The sequence below is a fragment of the Oncorhynchus mykiss genome, chromosome 16 (assembly GCF_057628025.1).
Source record: "Oncorhynchus mykiss isolate SJ-2025 chromosome 16, ASM5762802v1, whole genome shotgun sequence".
NCBI lineage: Eukaryota > Metazoa > Chordata > Actinopteri > Salmoniformes > Salmonidae > Oncorhynchus > Oncorhynchus mykiss.
This window is the reverse complement of record NC_143037.1, coordinates 80,861,222-80,886,736: the sequence shown is the minus strand read 5'-3', so window position 1 is coordinate 80,886,736 and position 25,515 is coordinate 80,861,222. Positions and strand designations below refer to the sequence as shown.

The window sequence follows — 25,515 nt, the reverse complement described above, 5'->3', positions numbered from 1 at the left end:
GACAAAAAAGGAAACTAAGTAGTGATCAGAGACCAGAAGGGGGGTTGCAGTGAGATTAGTGAGAACAGCCTCTAGTAAAGAGGAAGACAAGCGAATTGCCTGCCTTGTGAGTGGGAGGGGACTGGGAAAGTGGGAGGGGACTGGGAAAGTGGGAGGGGACTGGGAAAGGGTGAGGTAAAAAGAGGCAAGGACGGAAATTAAGAGGTGGAAACAAATGAATGAAAGGCGGGAGGTTGAAGCTGCCCAATGAGAGGTGAGCCATCGTCAGGAACTGAGTTTATCATGGTTTCAAGCACTAACCCTACAATAGGCAGTCGCAACAAACATGTTTGATTATTGGCTTCAGCATGGAATATATTTCACTACACACATTGCATTTAGAAAATGTACTGCATGTTCAAACAATGTTTTATTTCTAAATGTAACCTTTGTTTTTCTAGACAAGTCAGTTAAAAACAAATTGTTATTTACAAGGACGGCCTACCCCGGCCAAACCCGGCCTACCCCGACCAAACCCGGCCTACCCCGACCAACCCCGACCAAACCCGGCCAACTCCGACCAAACCTGGCCTACCCCGACCAAACCCGGCCTGCCCCGACCAAACCCGGCCGAACCCGGACGACGCTGGACCAATTGTGCTCCGACCTATGGGACTCCCAATCACCAACGGATGTGATACAACCCAAACATTATAAGAAGATTAGCTTGCCGTTGATCAAATCGAACTTTACTGTCCACGTGCCCCAACAACTGTAGACTTTACACGTGAAATGCTTACTTACAAGCCCTTAAGCCCTTTACCAACAGTGCAGTTCAAGAAGAGTTAAGAAAATATTTACCAAATAAACTAAAGTAAAATGAATTATAAGAAGTAATACAATAACATAACAATAATGAGGCAGTGCAGAGTCAATGTGGAGGCTATATACAGGGGGTACTGGTACAGAGTCAATGTGGAGGCTATATACAGGGGGTACTGGTACAGAGTCAATGTGGAGGCTATATACAGGGGGTACTGGTACAGAGTCAATGTGGAGACTATATACAGGGGGTACTGGTACAGAGTCAATGTGGAGACTATATACAGGGGGTACTGGTACAGAGTCAATGTGGAGACTATATACAGGGGGTACTGGTGCAGAGTCAATGTGGAGGCTATATACAGGGGGTACTGGTACAGAGTCAATGTGGAGACTATATACAGGGGGTACCGGTACAGAGTCAATGTGGAGGCTATATACAGGGGGTACTGGTACAGAGTCAATGTGGAGACTATATACAGGGGGTACCGGTACAGAGTCAATGTGGAGGCTATATACAGGGGGTACTGGTACAGAGTCAATGTGGAGACTATATACAGGGGGTACCGGTACAGAGTCAATGTGGAGGCTATATACAGGGGGTACTGGTACAGAGTCAATGTGGAGACTATATACAGGGGGTACTGGTACAGAGTCAATGTGGAGGCTATATACAGGGGGTACTGGTACAGAGTCAATGTGGAGACTATATACAGGGGGTACTGGTACAGAGTCAATGTGGAGACTATATACAGGGGGTACTGGTGCAGAGTCAATGTGGAGGCTATATACAGGGGGTACTGGTACAGAGTCAATGTGGAGACTATATACAGGGGGTACCGGTACAGAGTCAATGTGGAGACTATATACAGGGGGTACCGGTACAGAGTCAATGTGGAGGCTATATACAGGGGGTACTGGTGCAGAGTCAATGTGGAGGCTATATACAGGGGGTACCAGTACAGAGTCAATGTGGAGGCTATATACAGGGGGTACCGGTACAGAGTCAATGTGGAGGCTATATACAGGGGGTACCGGTACAGAGTCAATGTGGAGGCTATATACAGGGGGTACCAGTACAGAGTCAATGTGGAGGCTATATACAGGGGGTACCGGTACAGAGTCAATGTGGAGGCTATATACAGGGGGTACCAGTACAGAGTCAATGTGGAGACTATATACAGGGGGTACCGGTACAGAGTCAATGTGGAGACTATATACAGGGGGTACTGGTACAGAGTCAATGTGGAGACTATATACAGGGGGTACTGGTACAGAGTCAATGTGGAGACTATATACAGGGGGTACTGGTGCAGAGTCAATGTGGAGGCTATATACAGGGGGTACTGGTACAGAGTCAATGTGGAGACTATATACAGGGGGTACCGGTACAGAGTCAATGTGGAGGCTATATACAGGGGGTACTGGTACAGAGTCAATGTGGAGACTATATACAGGGGGTACCGGTACAGAGTCAATGTGGAGGCTATATACAGGGGGTACTGGTACAGAGTCAATGTGGAGACTATATACAGGGGGTACCGGTACAGAGTCAATGTGGAGGCTATATACAGGGGGTACTGGTACAGAGTCAATGTGGAGACTATATACAGGGGGTACTGGTACAGAGTCAATGTGGAGGCTATATACAGGGGGTACTGGTACAGAGTCAATGTGGAGACTATATACAGGGGGTACTGGTACAGAGTCAATGTGGAGACTATATACAGGGGGTACTGGTGCAGAGTCAATGTGGAGGCTATATACAGGGGGTACTGGTACAGAGTCAATGTGGAGACTATATACAGGGGGTACCGGTACAGAGTCAATGTGGAGACTATATACAGGGGGTACCGGTACAGAGTCAATGTGGAGGCTATATACAGGGGGTACTGGTGCAGAGTCAATGTGGAGGCTATATACAGGGGGTACCAGTACAGAGTCAATGTGGAGGCTATATACAGGGGGTACCGGTACAGAGTCAATGTGGAGGCTATATACAGGGGGTACCGGTACAGAGTCAATGTGGAGGCTATATACAGGGGGTACCAGTACAGAGTCAATGTGGAGGCTATATACAGGGGGTACCGGTACAGAGTCAATGTGGAGGCTATATACAGGGGGTACCGGTACAGAGTCAATGTGGAGGCTATATACAGGGGGTAACAGTACAGAGTCAATGTGGAGGCTATATACAGGGGTACCAGTACAGAGTCAATGTGGAGGCTATATACAGGGGTACCAGTACAGAGTCAATGTGGAGGTTATATACAGGGGTACCAGTACAGAGTCAATGTGGAGGCTATATACAGGGGTACCAGTACAGAGTCAATGTGGAGGCTATATACAGGGGTACCGGTACAGAGTCAATGTGGAGGCTATATACAGGGGGTACCGGTACAGAGTCAATGTGGAGGCTATATACAGGGGGTACCAGTACAGAGTCAATGTGGAGGCTATATACAGGGGTACCAGTACAGAGTCAATGTGGAGGTTATATACAGGGGTACCAGTACAGAGTCAATGTGGAGGCTATATACAGGGGTACCAGTACAGAGTCAATGTGGAGGCTATATACAGGGGTACCGGTACAGAGTCAATGTGGAGGCTATATACAGGGGGCACCGGTACAGAGTCAATGTGGAGGCTATATACAGGGGTACCGGTACAGAGTCAATGTGGAGGCTATATACAGGGGGTACCAGTACAGAGTCAATGTGGAGGCTATATACAGGGGGTACCAGTACAGAGTCAATGTGGAGGTTATATACAGGGGTACCGGTACAGAGTCAATGTGGAGGCTATATACAGGGTGTTACGGTACAGAGTCAATGTGGAGGTTATATACAGGGGTACCGGTACAGAGTCAATGTGGAGGCTATATACAGGGGGTACCGGTACAGAGTCAATGTGGAGGCTATATACAGGGGGTACCAGTACAGAGTCAATGTGGAGGCTATATACAGGGGGTACCAGTACAGAGTCAATGTGGAGGCTATATACAGGGGGTACCAGTACAGAGTCAATGTGGAGGCTATATACAGGGGGTACCGGTACAGAGTCAGTGTGGAGGCTATATACAGGGGGTACCGGTACAGAGTCAATGTGCAGGCTATATACAGGGGGTACCGGTACAGAGTCAATGTGGAGGCTATATACAGGGGGTACCAGTACAGAGTCAATGTGGAGACTATATACAGGGGGTACTGGTACAGAGTCAATGTGGAGGCTATATACAGGGGGTACCAGTACAGAGTCAATGTGGAGGCTATATACAGGGGTACTGGTACAGAGTCAATGTGGAGGTTATATACAGGGGGTACTGGTACAGAGTCAATGTGGAGGCTATATACGGGGGTACCGGTACAGAGTCAATGTGGAGGCTGTATACAGGGGGTACCAGTACAGAGTCAATGTGGAGGCTATATACAGGGGTACCAGTACAGAGTCAATGTGGAGGCTATATACAGGGGGTACCAGTACAGAGTCAATGTGGAGGCTATATACAGGGGGTACCAGTACAGAGTCAATGTGGAGGCTATATACAGGGGGTACCAGTACAGAGTCAATGTGGAGGCTATATACAGGGGGTACCAGTACAGAGTCAATGTGGAGGCTATATACAGGGGTACCAGTACAGAGTCAATGTGGAGGCTATATACAGGGGGTACCAGTACAGAGTCAATGTGGAGGCTATATACAGGGGGTACCAGTACAGAGTCAATGTGGAGGCTATATACAGGGGGTACCAGTACAGAGTCAATGTGGAGGCTATATACAGGGGGTACCAGTACAGAGTCAATGTGGAGACTATATACAGGGGGTACTGGTACAGAGTCAATGTGGAGGCTATATACAGGGGGTACCAGTACAGAGTCAATGTGGAGGCTATATACAGGGGTACTGGTACAGAGTCAATGTGGAGGTTATATACAGGGGGTACCGGTACAGAGTCAATGTGGAGGCTATATACGGGGGTACCGGTACAGAGTCAATGTGGAGGCTGTATACAGGGGGTACCAGTACAGAGTCAATGTGGAGGCTATATACAGGGGTACCAGTACAGAGTCAATGTGGAGGCTATATACAGGGGGTACCAGTACAGAGTCAATGTGGAGGCTATATACAGGGGGTACCAGTACAGAGTCAATGTGGAGGCTATATACAGGGGGTACCAGTACAGAGTCAATGTGGAGGCTATATACAGGGGGTACCAGTACAGAGTCAATGTGGAGGCTATATACAGGGGTACCAGTACAGAGTCAATGTGGAGGCTATATACAGGGGGTACCAGTACAGAGTCAATGTGGAGGCTATATACAGGGGGTACCAGTACAGAGTCAATGTGGAGGCTATATACAGGGGGTACCAGTACAGAGTCAATGTGGAGGCTATATACAGGGGGTACCAGTACAGAGTCAATGTGGAGGCTATATACAGGGGGTACCAGTACAGAGTCAATGTGGAGGCTATATACAGGGGGTACCAGTACAGAGTCAATGTGGAGGCTATATACAGGGGGTACCGGTACAGAGTCAATGTGGAGGCTATATACAGGGGGTACCGGTACAGAGTCAATGTGGAGGCTATATACAGGGGGTACCGATACAGAGTCAATATGGAGGCTATATACAGGGGGTACCGGTACAGAGTCAATGTGGAGGCTATATACAGGGGGTACTGGTACAGCGTCAATGTGGAGGCTATATACAGGGGGTACTGGTACAGAGTCAATGTGGAGGCTATATACAGGGGGTACCAGTACAGAGTCAATGTGGAGGCTATATACAGGGGGTACCGGTACAGAGTCAATGTGGAGGCTATATACAGGGGGTACTGGTACAGAGTCAATGTGGAGGCTATATACAGGGGGTACTGGTACAGAGTCAATGTGGAGGCTATATACAGGGGGTACCGGTACAGAGTCAATGTGGAGGCTATATACAGGGGGTACTGGTACAGAGTCAATGTGGAGGCTATATACAGGGGGTACTGGTACAGAGTCAATGTGGAGGCTATATACAGGGGGTACCGGTACAGAGTCAATGTGGAGGCTATATACAGGGGGTACTGGTACAGAGTCAATGTGGAGGCTATATACAGGGGTACTGGTACAGAGTCAATGTGGAGGCTATATACAGGGGGTACCGGTACAGAGTCAATGTGGAGGCTATATACAGGGGGTACCGGTACAGAGTCAATGTGGAGGCTATATACAGGGGGTACCGGTACAGAGTCAATGTGGAGGCTATATACAGGGGGTACCGGTACAGAGTCAATGTGGAGGCTATATACAGGGGGTACCGGTACAGAGTCAATGTGGAGGCTATATACAGGGGGTACCATTACAGAGTCAATGTGGAGGCTATATACAGGGGGTACTGGTACAGAGTCAATGTGGAGGCTATATACAGGGGGTACCAGTACAGAGTCAATGTGGAGGCTATATACAGGGGGTACTGGTACAGAGTAAATGTGGAGGCTATATACAGGGGGTACTGGTACAGAGTCAATGTGGAGGCTATATACAGGGGGTACTGGTACAGAGTCAATGTGGAGGCTATATACAGGGGGTACCAGTACAGAGTCAATGTGGAGGCTATATACAGGGGGTACCGGTATAGAGTCATTGTGGAGGCTATACACAGGGGGTACCGGTATAGAGTCATTGTGGAGGCTATATACAGGGGGTACCGGTAACGAGTCAATGTGGAGGCTATATACAGGGGGTACTGGTACAGAGTCAATGTGGAGGCTATATACAGGGGGTACCAGTACAGAGTCAATGTGGAGGCTATATACAGGGGGTACTGGTACAGAGTCAATGTGGAGGCTATATACAGGGGGTACCAGTACAGAGTCAATGTGGAGGCTATATACAGGGGGTACTGGTACAGAGTAAATGTGGAGGCTATATACAGGGGGCACCGGTACAGAGTCAATGTGGAGGCTATATACAGGGGGTACTGGTACAGAGTCAATGTGGAGGCTATATACAGGGGGTACCAGTACAGAGTCAATGTGGAGGCTATATACAGGGGGTACCGGTACAGAGTCAATGTGGAGGCTATATACAGGGGGTACTGGTACAGAGTCAATGTGGAGGCTATATACAGGGGGTACTGGTACAGAGTCAATGTGGAGGCTATATACAGGGGGTACTGGTACAGAGTCAATGTGGAGGCTATATACAGGGGGTACCGGTACAGAGTCAATGTGGAGGCTATATACAGGGGGTACCGGTACAGAGTCAATGTGGAGGCTATATACAGGGGGTACCGGTGCAGAGTCCATGTGGAGGCTATATACAGGGGGTACCGGTACAGAGTCAATGTGGAGGCTATATACAGGGGGTACTGGTACAGAGTCAATGTGGAGGCTATATACAGGGGGTACTGGTACAGAGTCAATGTGGAGGCTATATACAGGGGGTACTGGTACAGAGTCAATGTGGAGGCTATATACAGGGGGTACCGGTACAGAGTCAATGTGGAGGCTATATACAGGGGGTACCGGTACAGAGTCAATGTGGAGGCTATATACAGGGGGTACCAGTACAGAGTCAATGTGGAGGCTATATACAGGGGGTACTGGTACAGAGTCAATGTGGAGACTATATACAGGGGGTACCAGTACAGAGTCAATGTGGAGGCTATATACAGGGGGTACCAGTACAGAGTCAATGTGGAGGCTATATACAGGGGGTACCAGTACCAAGTAATTTGCTAGGCCTATTGTTTACTTTTTTGTTGGTGACACTTTGATATCTTGATAATATGCAGCTGTTTAAAGGGCAAATCCACAGATAAACAATAACAAAATGGTTGCCCCGCCTCTGTTTTGGTAAAAAGTTGAGGGATGGGGACTGGAGAAATATAACCACTCTCAGACTAATAGACAGAGTGGAAGGACTGACCATCCATTATATAATACATCTTGTTTTATCCATGTTATGAAGCTATACAGTGTTTGTTTACATTTACAATGTTTACAAACATTAGAGTAAAACAAGCTTATATTTTGGGTTCTGATGGATTGTGACAGTTGAACTAAACTGATGAGGCATTTATAAATTATATTATTTGAGAATCAATGGATATATATATTTTTATTTTTTTTTATTTTTATAAATGCATGTAGAAACTACAGATTGCTCCTTTAAGTCTATCAAAAGTGTGCCAGTTTGAGCATGTGTCCATTAGCAGGAATAGATTGAGCAATAAAAGCCCCACTGTTATATAATTCCATAGGCTGGAATCCGCACTATGCAGCTGTTGCAAGTGCGCATTTTTCACTGGCTGTCCACTGGTTTCAAAAACAATGATTGATAGGCAGCTTAAACTTCTTGAATTTAACCATTATTGGGTTCAAATAGACATTTATATTTGTGAACAGCCATCCACAATCCATAAGGCGCAAATAGCTAAATGAGAGAGCAGCAGTGTGATTCACATCAATGTGCTATGTAGATATCAATAATAAGTGATGTCCGTATCACCGTAGACTACACCACTGCTGTCATCCATACCTCCAAGCGTTTATTCAAGTTGGATCATCTTTGGATGCCAACAGCACAATTGGAAGTCATAGTTTGGACTGTGGTCTACAAAAGCCTATTCCTGCTCTTCTCCCGCGATCCATCAAACACATTTGGTGTGTCATCATAGTGTTCTCTGATTGGTAGTTATCATTTGGTATGACATCATAGTGTTCTCTAATTGGTGGTCAGACTCGCTCAGGTGGAACACATTTAAATTTGCTCCTTTTTTCAGTATTTTTTGACCCCAAACATTCTTTCTGAATTTAAAAGTAATCCTTGAAGTAATCATCTAGTTTTTCAAAAGTATATGTAATCTGATTACAATATTTTTGCTGTTAATGTAACAGATTATAGTTTTAAAAAATGGTAAACTCTTACATCCCTTTTGTAATCTCTTACATGTAACAGATTACGTGTAATCCCTGTTGGTGATTTTGCCACGTGAATGGTAAACTAGTTACTGATTAGGCTACTGATTAGGCTACTGATTAGGCTCCTGATTAGGCTACTGACTAGGCTACTGATTAGGCTACTGACTAGGCTACTGATTAGCCTACTGATTAGGCTACTGATTAGCCTACTGATTAGGCTACTGACTAGGCTACTGACTAGGCTACTGACTAGGCTACTGATTAGGCTACTGATTAGGCTACTGATTAGGCTACTGACTAGGCTACTGACTAGGCTACTGATTAGGCTACTAATTAGGCTACTGACTAGGCTACTGATTAGGCTACTGATTAGCCTACTGATTAGCCTACTGATTAGGCTACTGATTAGCCTACTGATTAGCCTACTGATTAGCCTACTGATTAGCCTACTTATTAGGTACTGATTAGGTTACTGATTAGCATAGTGATTAGCTACTGATTAGCTACTGATTAGGCTAATGATTAGGCTACTGACTAGGCTACTGATTAGGCTACTGATTAGGCTACCGACTAGCTACTGATTAGCCTACTGATTAGCCTACTGATTAGCCTACTGATTAGCTACTGATTAGCCTACTGATTAGGCTACTGATTAGTCTACTGATTAGCTACTGACTAGGCTACTGATTAGGTTACTGATTAGCCTACTGATTAGCTACTGATTAGGCTACTGATTAGTCTACTGATTAGGCTACTGATTAGCTTACTGATTAGCTACTGATTAGGCTACTGATTAGTCTACTGATTAGCTACTGATTAGGCTACTGATTAGCTTATTGATTAGCTACTGATTAGATTACTGATTAGCTACTGATTAGGCTACTGATTAGGCTACTGATTAGGCTACTGATTAGGCTACTGATTAGCCTACTGATTAGCTACTGATTAGGCTACTGATTAGTCTACTGATTAGCCTACTGATTAGGCTACTGATTAGGCTACTGATTAGCTTATTGATTAGCTACTGATTAGGCTACTGATTAGCTTATTGATTAGCTACTGATTAGGCTACTGATTAGCTTATTGATTAGCTACTGATTAGGCTTCTGTACACCTCCACTGGCAAAATCGATGCCATAATCACTTGCGTTACCGCTAAAACTAGCTTTTGGTGGGTCTTAAATATCAACAATAGCACTGCTTGAAATTGGCACATTTGAGCACATTTTAAAGACACACCTAAAATATTTCCACTTCTCCTACCTCTGATTAACAAGATCTCATAGTTTCCCTTCAAAATGTGATGTGTTATGGATGGATCTTTTTTACGTATTAATTCTGCATGGTTACAGGTTTAAAACAGAAACAACAGTTTAGCTATTCATTCCAAGGCTAAGGCTATGGTTTAAGGCAGGCTTAAAGAAGGCCTAATAAAAAATTATATGAGGTATCATCAGTCTTCACAGTATTCTCAGGATGCCTATGTAGCGCAATCCCACGAGTTCACTCCCAGTGCTGGAAAATCATGTTACATTTTAGGGGTGAGCGCTGAGGGAGGCGTATATCCACGTTCTCAGGACCTTTTAATCTGCAGTGTGTTTGTAGTGATCATTCTTCATTTAAAAGTGTTGGAAAGTAGCGGAGCGCTGGCTTTTACAGTTCGGAATTACCAAAGAGGGTGTGTTTGACACTAGCGCCACCTTAACGCCAACTGAAAATAGAGCCCTTAAACTTTTACAGTAAATAAGAACAGAATATTCTTCTAAACCCTTTTAATGTGAATGTTACCATGATTACGGATAATCCTGACTGAATCGTGAATAATGATGAGTGAGAAAGTTACAGAGGGTCCAAGACATGATAACCTCCCCTGTTATTGTAATGGTGAGAGGTTAGCATGTCTTGGGGGTATGATATAAAATGCTAAACTCCCCTGTTATTGTAATGGTGAGAGGTTAGCATGTCTTGGGGGTATGATATAAAATGCTAACCTCCCCTGTTATTGTAATGGTGAGAGGTTCGCATGTCTTGGGGGTATGATATAAAATGCTAACCTCTCCTGTTATTGGTAATGGTGAGAGGTTAGCATATTTTAGGGGTATAATCTTTGACCCTCAAACTTTCTCACTCATTCATTCAGGATTATCCATAATCATGGTAGCATCCACATTAATATTCTATACTTATTTATAATAAAAGTGACTCCAAAATGACAATACATTATTCACCATTTCTAAAAACACACTCGGAGAGTGGGGTCAGTTAGGGATCAGCCATTATTGACGGCAACCCTAATTTCTATTGGGTGCACAAAATAATCTGAAACCAGGGGTGGAAGTAACTATATTTAACTGTAATTGAGTATTTTTTCAGAGTATTTTTTTTTGTTATCCATAATAGTAGATAATGAGGGCACGGAAAGTTTGCAAGAGCCCCTCAGAGCCATAAAAAACTGCTTATTGTTGTTTAGTCAGTGACCAATCAAATCACATTTTACGCCAATCAAATCACATTTTACGCATTGCGGCAATACAGGCCAATCAAGCTGTGCATACAAACTGAACGATAATGGACAGAAGATTTTCAAAAAGGCAATGGCGGAGGTGGCAGACAACAAAAACTCTGCCTCAAACAGAGGACGAGACAGAGCAACAGAGGAGGAGACAGTGGAGGAGACAGAGAAACAGAGGAGGAAACAGAGAGGGAGACAGAGAAACAGAGGAGGAAACAGAGGAGGAGACAGTGGAGGAGATAGAGAAACAGAGGAGGAAACAGAGAAGGAGACAGAGCAACAGAGGAGGAGACAGTGGAGGAGATAGAGAAACAGAGAAGGAAACAGAGAAGGAGACAGAGCAACAGAGGATGAAACAGAGGAGGAGACAGAGAAACAGAGGAGGAAACAGAGAAACAGAGGAGGAAACAGAGGAGGAGACAGCAACAGAGGAGGAAACAGAAGAGGAGACAGCAACAGAGGAGGAAACAGAAGAGGAGACAGAGAAACAGAGGACGAGACAGAGGAGGTGACAGACCAACAAAGGAGGAAAAATAGCAACAGAGGAGGAGAGAGAGGATGAGACAGAGCAACAGAGGAGGAAACAGAAAAGGAGACAGAGCAACAGAGGAAACAGATAAGGAGACAGAGCAACAGAGGAGGAAACAGAGGAGGAGACAGAGAAACAGAGGACGAAACAGAGGAGGAGACAGAGCAACAGAGGAGGAAACAGAGAAACAGAGGAGTAGACAGCAACAGAGAAGGAGACAGAGGAGGAGACAGCAACAGGGGAGGAAACAGAGGAGGAGACAGCAACAGAGGAGGAAACAGAAGAGACAGCGAAACAGAGGATGAGACAGAGGAGGTGACAGAGCAACAGAGGACGAGACAGAGGAGGAGGCAGAGGAGGAGACAGCAACAGAGGAGAAATCAGAGGACGAGACAGAGCAACAGAGGAGGAAACAGAGGACGAGACAGAGCAACAGAGGAGAAGACAGGAGAAGACAGAGGACGAGACAAAGCAACAGAGGAGGAAACAGAGAACGAGACAGAGCAACAGGAAGAGAAAGAGGAGGAGACAGCCACAGAGTAGGAAACAGAGGATGAGACAGAGGAACAGAGGATAAGACAGGAGAAGACAGAGGACGAGACAAAGCAACAGAGGAGGAAACAGAGGACGAGACAGAGCAACAGGAGAAGAAAGAGGAGGAGACAGCAACAGAGTAGGAAACAGAGGATGAGACAGAGCAACAGAGGAGAAGACAGGAGAAGACAGAGGACGAGACAAAGCAACAGAGGAGGAAACAGAGGATGAGACAGAGCAACAGGAGGAGACAGCAACAGAGTAGGAAACAGAGTATGAGACAGAGCAACAGGAGGAGAAAGAGGAGGAGACAGCAACAGAGTAGGAAACAGAGGATGAGACAGCAACAGAGAGGGAGACAGAGGATGAGACAGCAACAGAGAAGGAGACAGCAACAGAGGAGGAGACAAAGCAACAGAGGAGGTGACAGAGAAACTAAGGAGGAAACAGAGAAACAGAGGACGAGACGGAGCAACAGAGAAGGAGACAGCAACAGTGGAGGAGACAGAGGAGGAGGCAGAGCAACAGAGGACGAGACAGAGGAGGAGACAGCAACAGAGGAGGAGACAGCAACAGAGGAGGAAACAGAGGGGACAGAGAAACAGAGAAGGAGACAGAGGAGAAGACAGAGCAACAGACCTCTTCTCGTGCCTAACAACACCCGTGCCAATATATCCAACAAAAACCTGATTCTCTGGCATTATCACTTAAATATACAACAACGTTATTAACACAACAACAACATTATTAACACAACAACAACAACATTATTAACACAACAACAACAACATTATTAACACAACAACAACGTTATTAACACAACAACAACAACATTATTAACACAACAACATTATTAACACAACAACAACATTAACACAACAACAACAACATTATTAACACAACAGCAACAACGTTATTAACACAACAACAACATTATTAACACAACAACAACAACATTACTAACACAACAACAACAACGGTATTAACAAAACAACAACATTAACACAACAACAACATTATTAACACAACAATAACATTATTAACACAACAACAACATTAACACAACATCAACAACATTATTGACTCAACCTGCAACACATCAACAACATTATTGACTCAACCTGCAACACATCGACATGAACATTTCCTATGCTTGTTGCCAATATAAAAACATCTCACCTTCTATTACGAACGTCTGGATGACAAAATACAACACCAAGATGAGCACTGTTATAGCTGACATCACCAGGCCTAGACAGAGAGAGACAGAAAGAATGATGTGTGACCATGTAACTTTATGACGATGTTATGTTACATCAGGCCATACTAATTTAATTGACTGTATAACTTTATGACACTGTAATGTTACATAAGGCCATACTAATTTAATTGACGAGCAGAAAATGGAAGAAATATCCACCCGAAATAAAATGACTCCAAATTCAGAGGTGAAAATGGGGGGGGGGGGGGGTGTATTTGTCCTGTTTCACATATGTTCAAGTGTGTGACCTGTAAAAGTGTGTGGTATTAACTGGAAAAGTTTTTTTGCATATTCCACTCCCCTAAAACACGCTCGGAGAGTAGGGTCACGGCCAGGGATCAGCCATTATTGACAGTGACCCTGGATAAATTTGGGTGAAGTGCTTTGCTCAAGGGTACATTGGCAGATTTGATAGCAAGTGGCTTGTTCTGGTCCCTATAGTGTTTTTTTTAAACTTGTAATGAACTGCTTTCCTTCTTGTTTACACACATGGACCTGTTCATGGACCTGACTTTTCGGAATTGTTGTTTGTGCCTCACCACCTCTTCCCCCTTCAAGAACATCTGAACATCCACAGTGGACACACATCTGCACATCCACAGTGGACACACATCTGGGCATCCACAGTGGACACACATCTGGGCATCCACAGTGGACACACATCTGAACATCCACAGTGGACACACATCTGGGCATCCACAGCAACTAGCTCATAGAAAACTATCCAGTATTTGGTTTTTTTTCTGTACTATTTTTTACATTATTAGCTCAGGAAATGTTTTGTGTTATTACATACAGCCGGAAAGAACTATTGGATATTAGAGCGGCGGTAACTCACCAGAACTACCAGCATTACGACCAGGAATACGACTTCCCTGGACCAGATCCTTTGTTCACTCTCCCCGGAGCAATCAAACTTCTTCCAGAGAACGACTCAAAACCTCACCGGCAGAGGAGAGGCACTCGAGGCGGCCTGCTGGTTCGACTTAGGAGGCGTACACACCACCTACCGCTTCCGAGTATACAGTGCCTTGCGAAAGTATTCGGCCCCTTTGAACTTTGCGACCTTTTGCCACATTTCAGGCTTCAAACATAAAGATATAAAAATGTATTTTTTTGTGAAGAATCAACAACAAGTGGGACACAATCATGAAGTAGAACGACATTTATTGGATATTTCAAACTTAACCATTCCTCCTTGCAAAACAGCTCGAGCTCAGTGAGGTTGGATGGAGAGCATTTGTGAACAGCAGTTTTCAGTTCTTTCCACGGATTCTCGATTGGATTCAGGTCTGGACTTTGACTTGGCCATTCTAACACCTGGATATGTTTATTTTTGAACCATTCCATTGTAGATTTTGCTTTATGTTTTGGATCATTGTCTTGTTGGAAGACAAATCTCCGTCCCAGTCTCAGGTCTTTTGCAGACTCCATCAGGTTTTCTTCCAGAATGGTCCTGTATTTGGCTCCATCCATCTTCCCATCAATGTTAACCATCTTCCCTGTCCCTGCTGAAGAAAAGCAGGCCCAAACCATGATGCTGCCACCACCATGTTTGACAGTGGGGATGGTGTGTTCAGCTGTGTTGCTTTCACGCCAAACATAACGTTTTGCATTGTTGCCAAAAAGTTCAATTTTGGTTTCATCTGACCAGAGCACCTTCTTCCACATGTTTGGTGTGTCTCCCAGGTGGCTTGTGGCAAACTTTAAACGACACTTTTTATGGATATCTTTAAGAAATGTCTTTCTTCTTGCCACTCTTCCATAAAGGCCAGATTTGTGCAATATACGACTGATTGTTGTCCTATGGACAGAGTCTCCCACCTCAGCTGTAGATCTCTGCAGTTCATCCAGAGTGATCATAGGCCTCTTGGCTGCATCTCTGATCAGTCTTCTCCTTGTATGAGCTGAAAGTTTAGAGGGACGGCCAGGTCTTGGTAGATTTGCAGTGGTCTGATACTCCTTCCATTTCAATATTATCGCTTGCACAGTGCTCCTTGGGATGTTTAAAGCGTGGGAAATCTTTTTGTATCCAAATCCGGCTTTATTAAACTTCTTCACAACAGTATCTCGGACCTGCCTGGTGTGTTCCTTGTTCTTCATGATGCTCTCTGCGCTTTTAACGGACCTCTGAGACTATCACAGTGCAGATGCATTTATACGGAGACTTGATTACACACAGGTGGATTGTATTTATCATCATTAGTCATTTAGGTCAACATTGGATCATTCAGAGATCCTCACTGAACTTCTGGAGAGAGTTTGCTGCACTGAAAGTAAAGGGGCTGAATAATTTTGCACGCCCAATTTCTCAGTTTTTGATTTTTTAAAAAGGTTTGAAATATCCAATAAATGTCGTTCCACTTCATGATTGTGTCCCACTTGTTGTTGATTCTTCACAAAAAAATACAGTTTTATATCTTTATGTTTGAAGCCTGAAATGTGGCAAAAGGTCGCAAAGTTCAAGGGGGCCGAATACTTTCGCAAGGCACTGTATTACTGGCTAATGTCCAGTTTTTGGATAACAAAGTTGATGAGCTTCGAGCAAAGCTTTCTTTCCAGAGACATCGGGGGCTGGAACATACTTTGTTTCACGAAAACATGGCTCTCTCTGGATACTCTGTCGGAGTCGGTAAAGCCAGCAGGATACTCAGTACATCATGCAGACAGGAGTAAATATCTCTCCGGGAAGTAGAAGGGCTGAGGGGTGTGTTCCACGATTAACGACTCATGGTGTAATTCTAGGAACATACAGGAACTCAAGTCATTTTGTTCACCAGACCTAGAATACCTTACAATTACATGCCAACCAAATTATCTCCCAAGAGAATTCTCCTCCGTCATCTCCACGGCCGTTTTACATCCCACCTCAAGCCGAAACCTCGATGGCCCTCGAACTTCACTGGACTTTATACAAACTTGGAAATCACACATCCTGAGGCTGCATTTATTGTAGCTGGGGATTTTAACAAAGCAAATCTGAGGACTAGGATGTCAAAATTCTATCAACATATTGACTGTCCTTCTCGTGCAACCAAGACTCTCGAACATTGCTATTTAAACTTCCGGAATGCTTACAAGACCCTGTCCTCCTTTCGGCAAATCTGATAACGAATCCATCTTGCTCCTCCCGTCCTATAGGCAGAAACTCAAACAGGAAGTCCAGGTGCTTCATACTATTCAACGCTGGTCTGACCAATTGGAATCCACGCTTCAGGATTGTTTTGATGACGTGGACTGGGATATGTTCCAGGTAGCGTGCAAAAATAATCTAGATGAATACACGGATATGGTGACCGAGTTCATCAGGAAGTGTATAGGAGATGTAGTACCCACTGTGACTATTAAAACCTACCCATATCACCTCTACCTTACCTGCCACCCTAGACCCAATTCAATTTGCTTACCGCCCCAATAATTCCACAGACGATGCAACCGCCATCACTCTGCACACTGCCCTATCCCATCTGGACAAGAGAAATACCTATGTAAGAATGCTGTTTATTGACTTCAACACCATAGTACCCTCCAAGCTCATCATTAAGCTTGAGGCTCTGGGTCCGAATCCCGCCCTGTGCTACTGAGTCCTGGACTTCCTGACAGGCCGCCCCTAGGTGGTGAAGGTAGGAAACATCATGACTGCGTGGCCGTGCATGCCTCCAACTCAATCATCAAGTTTGCAGATGACACAACAGTATTAGGCTTGATTACTAACGATGACGAGACAGCCAACAGAGAGGAGGTAAGGGCTATGGGAGTGTGGTTTCAGGAAACAACCTCTCACTCAGCGTCAACATTACAAAGGAGATGATCGTGGACTTCAGGAAACAGCAGAGGAAGCACCCCCCTTTCTACGGGACCATAGTGGAGAAGGTGGAAAGCTTCAAGTTACATGGCCTACACATCACTTAAAAACTGAAATGGACCACCCACACAGACAGTGTGGTGAAGAAGGCGCAACTTAGCCGTCTTCAAACTCAGGGGGCTAAAGAAATGTGTCACCTAAAAACCTCACAAATTTGTATATAGTCTTAATTCATTCCTCCTTAGATTTGTGTGTGTTGGGTATATATTGTGTAATTTGTTAGATATTACTTAGATATTACTCCACTGTCGGAGCTAGAAGCACAAACATTTCGGTACACCTGCAAAAATCACATGTATGTGATCAATAACATTTATTTTATTTGCTGCCTACACACAGACCTGAAATAATTGGCCACACTAACAAATGGATCACTAGTCACTTTATTAATGCCACTTTAATAATGATGTTTACATATCCTGCATTACTCATCCCATATTTTTTACCACCTATTCCCTATGCCGCTCGGTCATTGCACATCCATATATTTATATGTACATATTCTTATTCTATCCTTTTACTTAGATTTGTGTGTATTAAGTAGTTGTTGTGAAATTATCAGATTACATGTTAGATATTCTGCACTGTCGGAACAAGAAGCACAAGCATTTTGCAACACTCGCAATAATATCTGCTTACCATGTGTAAATCTGATTTGGAATCGCTTGTACAGTTCCTTGTCAAGGCCCTTCCTGCTGAAGTCATGCATCATGTCAACTTCTATATCAATGATGTTGAATTGTTGCGCACTATTGACAATTTCACGTGTGTTGCGGGCTGCTGTTCCAGTTAAGTCAGTCAAACCGGCTGCAACAGGATATAGGCTCTTTTCAAAGGTCTCTTTCAGGTCTGGGTTTTTGGTTGTTTGTTTCACCTAGGCTCGTCATGGTGCTACACTGTTTCACACGCTTTCCCTTTTGATTTTTCCATCTTCTCCATGGCCGGGGCAGTCCCCTGCAGCCCCAAGTTTAGGCAGGGTGTCACCCGGTGCTGTTCTACAGGTGATAAGCATGTCAAGAGGCTTGAACAAAACCATAGATGGTTTCGTGGTCTAGACCACCATCAGATTGATCGAAATGTAACTTGATGAGAGAGACTCAATCTTCACTGTAGTTCCCTCCAATTACATTTTATAATTGGAATGTGATACAAAACGAGGCAATGCTTTAGGACCATGCGGACACATCCGGACGGTCGGGTAGGCTGTTTGGAGTATATATGTCTTAGAGGATGACATGGGAATGAAGTCGGAAGTTTACATACACCTTAGCCGTACATTTAAACTCAGTTTTTCAGAATTCTTGACATTTAATCCCAAGTAAAAATTCCCTGTCTTAGGTCAGTTAGGATCACCACTTTATTTTAAGAATGTGAAATGTCAGAATAATAGTAGAGAGAATGATTTCTTTCAGCTTTTATTTCTTTCATCACATTCCCAGTGGGTCAGAAGTTTACATACACGCAATTTGGTAACATTGTCTTTAAATTGTTTAACTTGGGTCAAACATTTTGGTTAGCCTTCCACAAGCTTCCCACAATAAGTTGGGAGAATTTTGGCCCATTCCCCCTGACAGAGCTGGTGTAACTGAGTCAGGTTTCTAGGCCTCCTTGCTCACACACACGTTTTCAGTTCTGCCCACAAACTTTCTAGAGGATTGAGGTCAGGGCTTTGTGATGGCCACTCCAACACCTTGACTTTGTTGTCCTTAAGCCATTTTGACACAACTTTGGAAGTATGCTTGTGGTCATTGTCCATTTGGAAGACCCATTTGCGACCAAGCTTTACTTTCCTGACTGATGTCTTGAGATGTTGCTTCAATATATCCACATAATTTCCCCCCCTCATGATGCCATCTATTTTGTAAAGTGGACCAGTCCCTCCTGCAGCAAAGCACCCCCACAACATGATGCTGCCACCCCATGCTTCACGGTTGGGATGGTGTTCTTTTGCTTGCAAGACTCCCCCTTTTTCCTCCAAACATAACGATGGTCATTATTGCCAAAGAGTTCTATCTTTGTTTCATCAGACCAGAGGACATTCCTCCAAAAAGTACGGTCTTTGTCCCCATGTGCAGTTGCAAACCATTGTCTGGCTTTTTTATGGCGGTTTTGGAGCAGTGGCTTCTTCCTTGCTGAGCAGCCTTTCAGGTTATGTCGATATAGGACTTGTTTTACTGTGGATACAGATACTTTTGTACATGTTTCCTCCAGCATCTTCAGAAGGTCCTTTGCTGTTGTTCTGGGATTGATTTGCACTTTTCACACCAAAGTATGTTCATCTCTAGGAGACAGAATGCGTCTCCTTCCTGAGCAGTATGACAGCTGCATGGTCCCGTGGTGTTTATACTTGCATACTATTGTTTGGACAGATGAACGTGGCACCTTCAGGCATTTGGAAAATGCTCCCAAGGATGAACCAGACTTGTGGAGGTCGACAATTTTTTTTTCTGCTGTCTTCGCTGATTTCTTTAGATTTTCCCATGATGTCAAATAAAGTGGCACTGAGTTTGAAAGTAGGCCTTGAAATACATCCACAGGTACACCTCCAATTATGTCAATCATCAAAAGCTTCTAAAGCCATGACATCATTTTCTGTAATTTTCCAAGGTATTTAAAGGCACAGTCAATTTAGTGTATGTAAACTGCTGACCCAATGGAATTGTGATACAGTGAATTGTGATAAAGTGAAATAATCTGTCTGTATACAATTGTTGGAAAAATTATTTGTGTCATGCACAAAGTAGATGTCCTAATCGACTTGCCAAAACTATACAAGACATTTGTGGAGTGGTTGAAAAGTGAGTTTTAATGACTCCAACCTAAGTGAATGTAAACTTCTGACTTCAACTGTATATATTATTATTTCCCCCCAACTTCTAAAACCAAAGTTGCTCCCCTGTCCAAAGATGCAGAGATTTTTAACTGTGTGTCAAAGAGTACTGGATGGCTGGAAAACCTTGTCCATGACATACACTTTCTCTTTATAGAATGACCCAGATGGAGATGCTGGGACGTCTGGTATCAACATGATAGATGGTACAAGTCCACTGAAGCTGCTAGAACTTCCCCAGCCATATGAGCAATGCTTAGATGCCTGCCTCTGTAACAGGTACCTAAAAGCTGACCAGGTTCTCCGACAGGAATGACTGCCTTATCATCCACACTTTCATACTTCTGCTGCCACAAGCAGGCAAACTGTTTCATGTAGTTCCACTGTACTGCAGCAAACTTTGAGTCTTGATGTCCCTTCCTGATCACCCAAGACTGGACCATGAACTTGAGGTCAAAACTTCCTGTGTACTGGAGAGCAGACTTGGTCCATGGATTCTTGGGAGTAAACTGCAGCCACTGTGTTGATGGGATTTTTGTTTCTCGTGGAAGCCGCTTTTCCACTATGTCACCCAAGTCCTCAACAAAAATGTCAAAAGTTAAGAACGAGTACTCTCCATGTCTGCGACTGTTGACCTGAGCTGTGTATTCATCAACATACTTCTGTACTTCATCCCAAAAGGGCTGGAATGAGGATTGTGGTTTGCCATTCAGTTTCCTTAAATCCATTATCAGGTCTGAGTCATCACCATCAAGGAGGAACAAGGATACTCTCCGGGTCATCACCATCAAGGAGGAACAAGGATACTCTCTGGGTCATCACCATCAAGGAGGAACAAGGATACTCTCCGGGTCATCACCATCAATGAGGAACAAGGATACTCTCTGGGTCATCACCATCAAGGAGGAACAAGGATACTCTCCGGGTCATCACCATCAAGGAGGGACATGGATACTCTCCGGGTCATCACCATCAAGGAGGGACAAGGATACTCTCCGGGTCATCACCATCAAGTAGGGACATGGATACTCTCCGGGTCATCGCCATCAAGTAGGGACATGGATACTCTCCGGGTCATCACCATCAAGTAGGGACATGGATACTCTCCGGGTCATCACCGTCAAGGAGGGACAAGGATACTCTCCGGGTCATCACCATCAAGTAGGGACATGGATACTCTCCGGGTCATCACCATCAAGTAGGGACATGGATACTCCCTCATCAAGCAGGCCCTGTTCAGCATCATCTGTCAGTAACTGCTGTTCACTTTAGCAGGATGTGTGTATTTGTCAAGGAATGCTTTTTCCTCTAGTGTTGCATGTTGGTTGTTTATTTATTTTATCGTTGTGAAGATGACAGAGGCTTGCCTGGTTTCATGAAGCCATCACTATCTGACAGAAGCTTGCCTGGTCTCATGAAGCCATCGCTATCAGACAGATGCTTGCCTGGTCTCATGAAGCCATCTCTATCTGACAGAAGCTTGCCTGGTCTCATGAAGCCATCGCTATCTGACAGAAGCTTGACTGGTCTCATGAAGCCATCACTATCTGACAGAAGCTTGCCTGGTTTCATGAAGCCATCACTATCTGACAGAAGCTTGCCTGGTCTCATGAAGCCAGTTCTATCTGACAGAAGCTTGCCTGGTCTCATGAAGCCATCGCTACCAGACAGAAGCTTGCCTGGTTTCATGAAGTCATCGCTATCAGACAGAAGCGTGCCTGGTTTCATGAAGCCATCGCTATCAGACAGAAGCTTGCCTGGTTTCATGAAGCCATCGCAATCAGACAGAAGCTTGCCTGGTTTCATTAAGTCATCGCTATCTGACAGAAGCTTGCCTGGTGTCATGAAGCCATCGCTATGAGACAGAAGCTTGCCTCGTGTCATGAAGCCATCGCTATCAGACAGAAGCTTTCCTGGTCTCATGAAGCCATCTCTATCTGACAGAAGCTTGCCTGGTCTCATGAAGCCAGCACTATCTGACAGAAGCTTGCCTGGTCTCATGAAGCCATCGCTACCAGACAGAAGCTTGCCTGGTCTCATGAAGCCACCGCTATCAGACAGAAGCTTGCCTGGTCTCATGAAGCCATCGCTATCAGACAGAAGCTTGCCTGGTCTCATGAAGCCATCGCTATCAGACAGAAGCTTGCCTGGTCTCATGAAGCCATTGCTACCTGAGGATACCTTTCATATGAATATATCAGAGTGCCTAGGTAGTTACCACAGACATACTTGTAGAAAGTAAAAGTCAATGATAGTTTGAAGTAGTCAATCCCCTGCTCCACTGGGATGTGTCTTCAGGAGAAGAGTCCAGTAGGAAGCAAGGGTGATGTTGGGCCATTTTCTCCAAAGCTTGCAACAGAGTGTTATACTGAGGGCTTACCAGTCCGCATGATGTTCTCATAAAACGTCCAACTCTGGTGTGTGTTTGTGTGTGGACTGTTGGTGACGTCTGGTCAATGTTTGATTCACCTTCTTCAAGTGGAATACTGCCATGGACGCTTTCACATGCACCACATGCACCACATGCACCACATGCACCACATGCACCACATGCACCACATCCTCTCTGACATCTCATTTGGAATACAGAACAAAGAAACAGGCAGTTTTAAAACATAAAGCTTTCCAAAATACAGAATAAATGGTGCAGTTTTCCATCATCAGACACAGTGAATCTACAAGGAGTGGTAGCTTCCCATCATCAGAAACAGTTAATCTACAAGGAGTGGTAGCTTCCCATCATCAGACACAGTGAATCTACAAGGAGTAGTAGCTTCCCATCATCAGACACAGTGAGTCTACAAGGAGTGGTAGCTTCCCATCATCAGACACAGTGAATCTACAAGGAGTAGTAGCTCCCCATCATCATACACAGTCAATCTACAAGGAGTAGTAGCTTCCCATCATCAGACACAGTCAATCTACAAGGAGTGGTAGCTTTCCATCACCTCAGCCACGCTCAAGGTACTAAACGATATAACTGCCATAGATAAAAGACAGTACAGTGCAGTCGTCTTCATCGACCTGGCCAAGGCTTTCGACTCTGTCAATCACCGTATCCTTATCGGCAAACTCAATAGCCTTGGTTTCTCTAATGACTGCCTCACCTGGTTCACCAACTACTTTGCAGACAGAGTTCAGTGTGTCAAATCGGAGGGCATGTTGTCCGGACCTATGGCAGTCTCTATGGGGGTACCACAGGGTTCAATTCTCGGGCCGACTCTTTTCTCTGTATATGTCAACGATGCCGCTCTTGCTGCGGGTCCCTGATCCACCTCTGCGCAGACGACACCATTCTGTATACTTCTGGCCCTTCCTTGGACACTGTGCTAACTGACCTCCAAACGAGCTTCAATGCCATACAACACTTCTTCCATGGCCTCCAACTGCTCTTAAACGCTAGTAAAACCAAATGCATGCTTTTCAACCATTCGCTGCCTGCACCCGCACGCCCGACTAGCATCACTACTCTGAACGGTTCCGACCTAGATTATGTGGACAACTATAAATACCTAGGTGTCTGGCTAGACTGTAAACTCTCCTTCCAGACTCATATTAAACATCTCCAATCCAAAATCAAATCTAGAATCAGCTATCTATTTCGCAACAAAGCCTCCTTCACTCACGCCGCCAAACTTACCCTAGTAAAACTGACTATCCTACCGATTCTCGACTTCGGCGATGTCATCTACAAAATAGCTTCCAATACTCTTCTCAGCAAACTGGATGCAGTCTATCACAGTGCCATCCGTTTTGTTACCAGATCACCTTATACCACCCACCACTGCGACCTGTATGGTCTAGTCGTCTGGCCCTCGCTACATATTTGTCACCAGACCAACTGGATCCAGGTCTTCTATAAGTCTATGCTAGGTAAAGCTCTGCCTTATCTCAGTTCACTGGTCATGATAACAACACCCACCCGTAGCACACGTTCCAGCAGGTATATCTCACTGATCATCCCCAATACCAACACCTCATTTGGCAGCCTTTCCTTCCAGTTCTCTGCTGCCAGTGACTGGAACGAATTGCAAAAATCGCTGAAGTTGGAGACTTTTATTTCCCTCACCAACTTTAAACATCAACTATCTGAGCAGCTAACCGATCGCTGCAGCTGTACATAGTCCATCTGTAACTAGCCCACCCAATCTACCTACCTCATCCCCATACTGTTTTTATTTTATTTACTTTTCTGCTCTTTTGCACACCAGTATCTCTACCTGCACATCATCATCTGCTCATGTATCACTCCAGTGTTAATCTGCTAAATTGTAATTATTCGCTCCTATGGCCTATTTATTGCCTAACTCCTCATGCCTTTTGTACACACTGCATATAGACATTATTTTTTTTCTCTACTCTGTCATTGACTTGTTTATTGTGTTATTGGCTTGTTTATTGTTTACTCCATGTGTAACTCTGTGTTGTTGTCTGTGTCACATTGCTTTGCTTTATCTTGGCCAGGTCACAGTATGCAAATGAGAATGTATTCTCAACCAGCCACCTGGTTAAATAAAGGTAAAATAATAAAAAATCATCAGACACAGTGAATCTACAAGGAGTGGTAGCTTCCCATCATCAGACACAGTGAATCTACAAGGAGTGGTAGCTTCCCATCATCAGACACAGTGAATCTACAAGGAGTGGTAGCTTCCCATCATCAGACACAGTGAGTCTACAAGGAGTGGTAGCTTCCCATCATCAGACACAGTGAATCTACAAGGAGTGGTAGCTTCCCATCATCAGACACAGTGAATCTACAAGGAGTGGTAGCTTCCCATCATCAGACACAGTCAATCTACAAGGAGTAGTAGCTTCCCATCATCAGACACAGTGAGTCTACAAGGAGTGGTAGCTTCCCATCATCAGACACAGTGAATCTACAAGGAGTAGTAGCTTCCCATCATCAGACACAGTGAATCTACAAGGAGTGGTAGCTTCCCATCATCAGACACAGTGAATCTACAAGGAGTAGTAGCTTCCCATCATCAGACACAGTGAATCTACAAGGAGTAGTAGCTTCCCACAAACTTAATTGATCTGAAAAAGTGACACAATCTATTCATAAAAATACCTGTGAAGTGATCTTGGTTTGCCCAGGGCTTGGATATTGAGGTAGAGAGCAGACTACAGTAACCCCAAAGCAGATCTTGATCCAGTTTGGGTGCCTTGTGTCGTGTTTCCAAGTAACTGTTGTAATCGTAGGATCCAAGGCCTTGTGATAGGGGTCCATATACCAGAGTGCTTTGGACAATCTGGTAATGAATATTCA

At 44.5% G+C, this 25,515-nt stretch overlaps 1 protein-coding gene across 2 annotated transcripts in view; it reads right to left on the bottom strand.

Moving 5' to 3' along the window:
* The window catches only part of LOC110515266 (plasma membrane calcium-transporting ATPase 2), a 158,518-nt gene that overhangs the window by 82,496 nt on the left and 50,507 nt on the right, over window positions 1-25,515 (bottom strand). For both annotated transcript variants that reach the window (XM_090204070.1, XM_090204071.1), the window contains exon 10: window positions 13,467-13,538. In XM_090204070.1, the coding sequence (XP_090060196.1) occupies window positions 13,467-13,538 (72 nt within the window). The remainder of the gene's footprint in view (window positions 1-13,466; window positions 13,539-25,515) is intronic.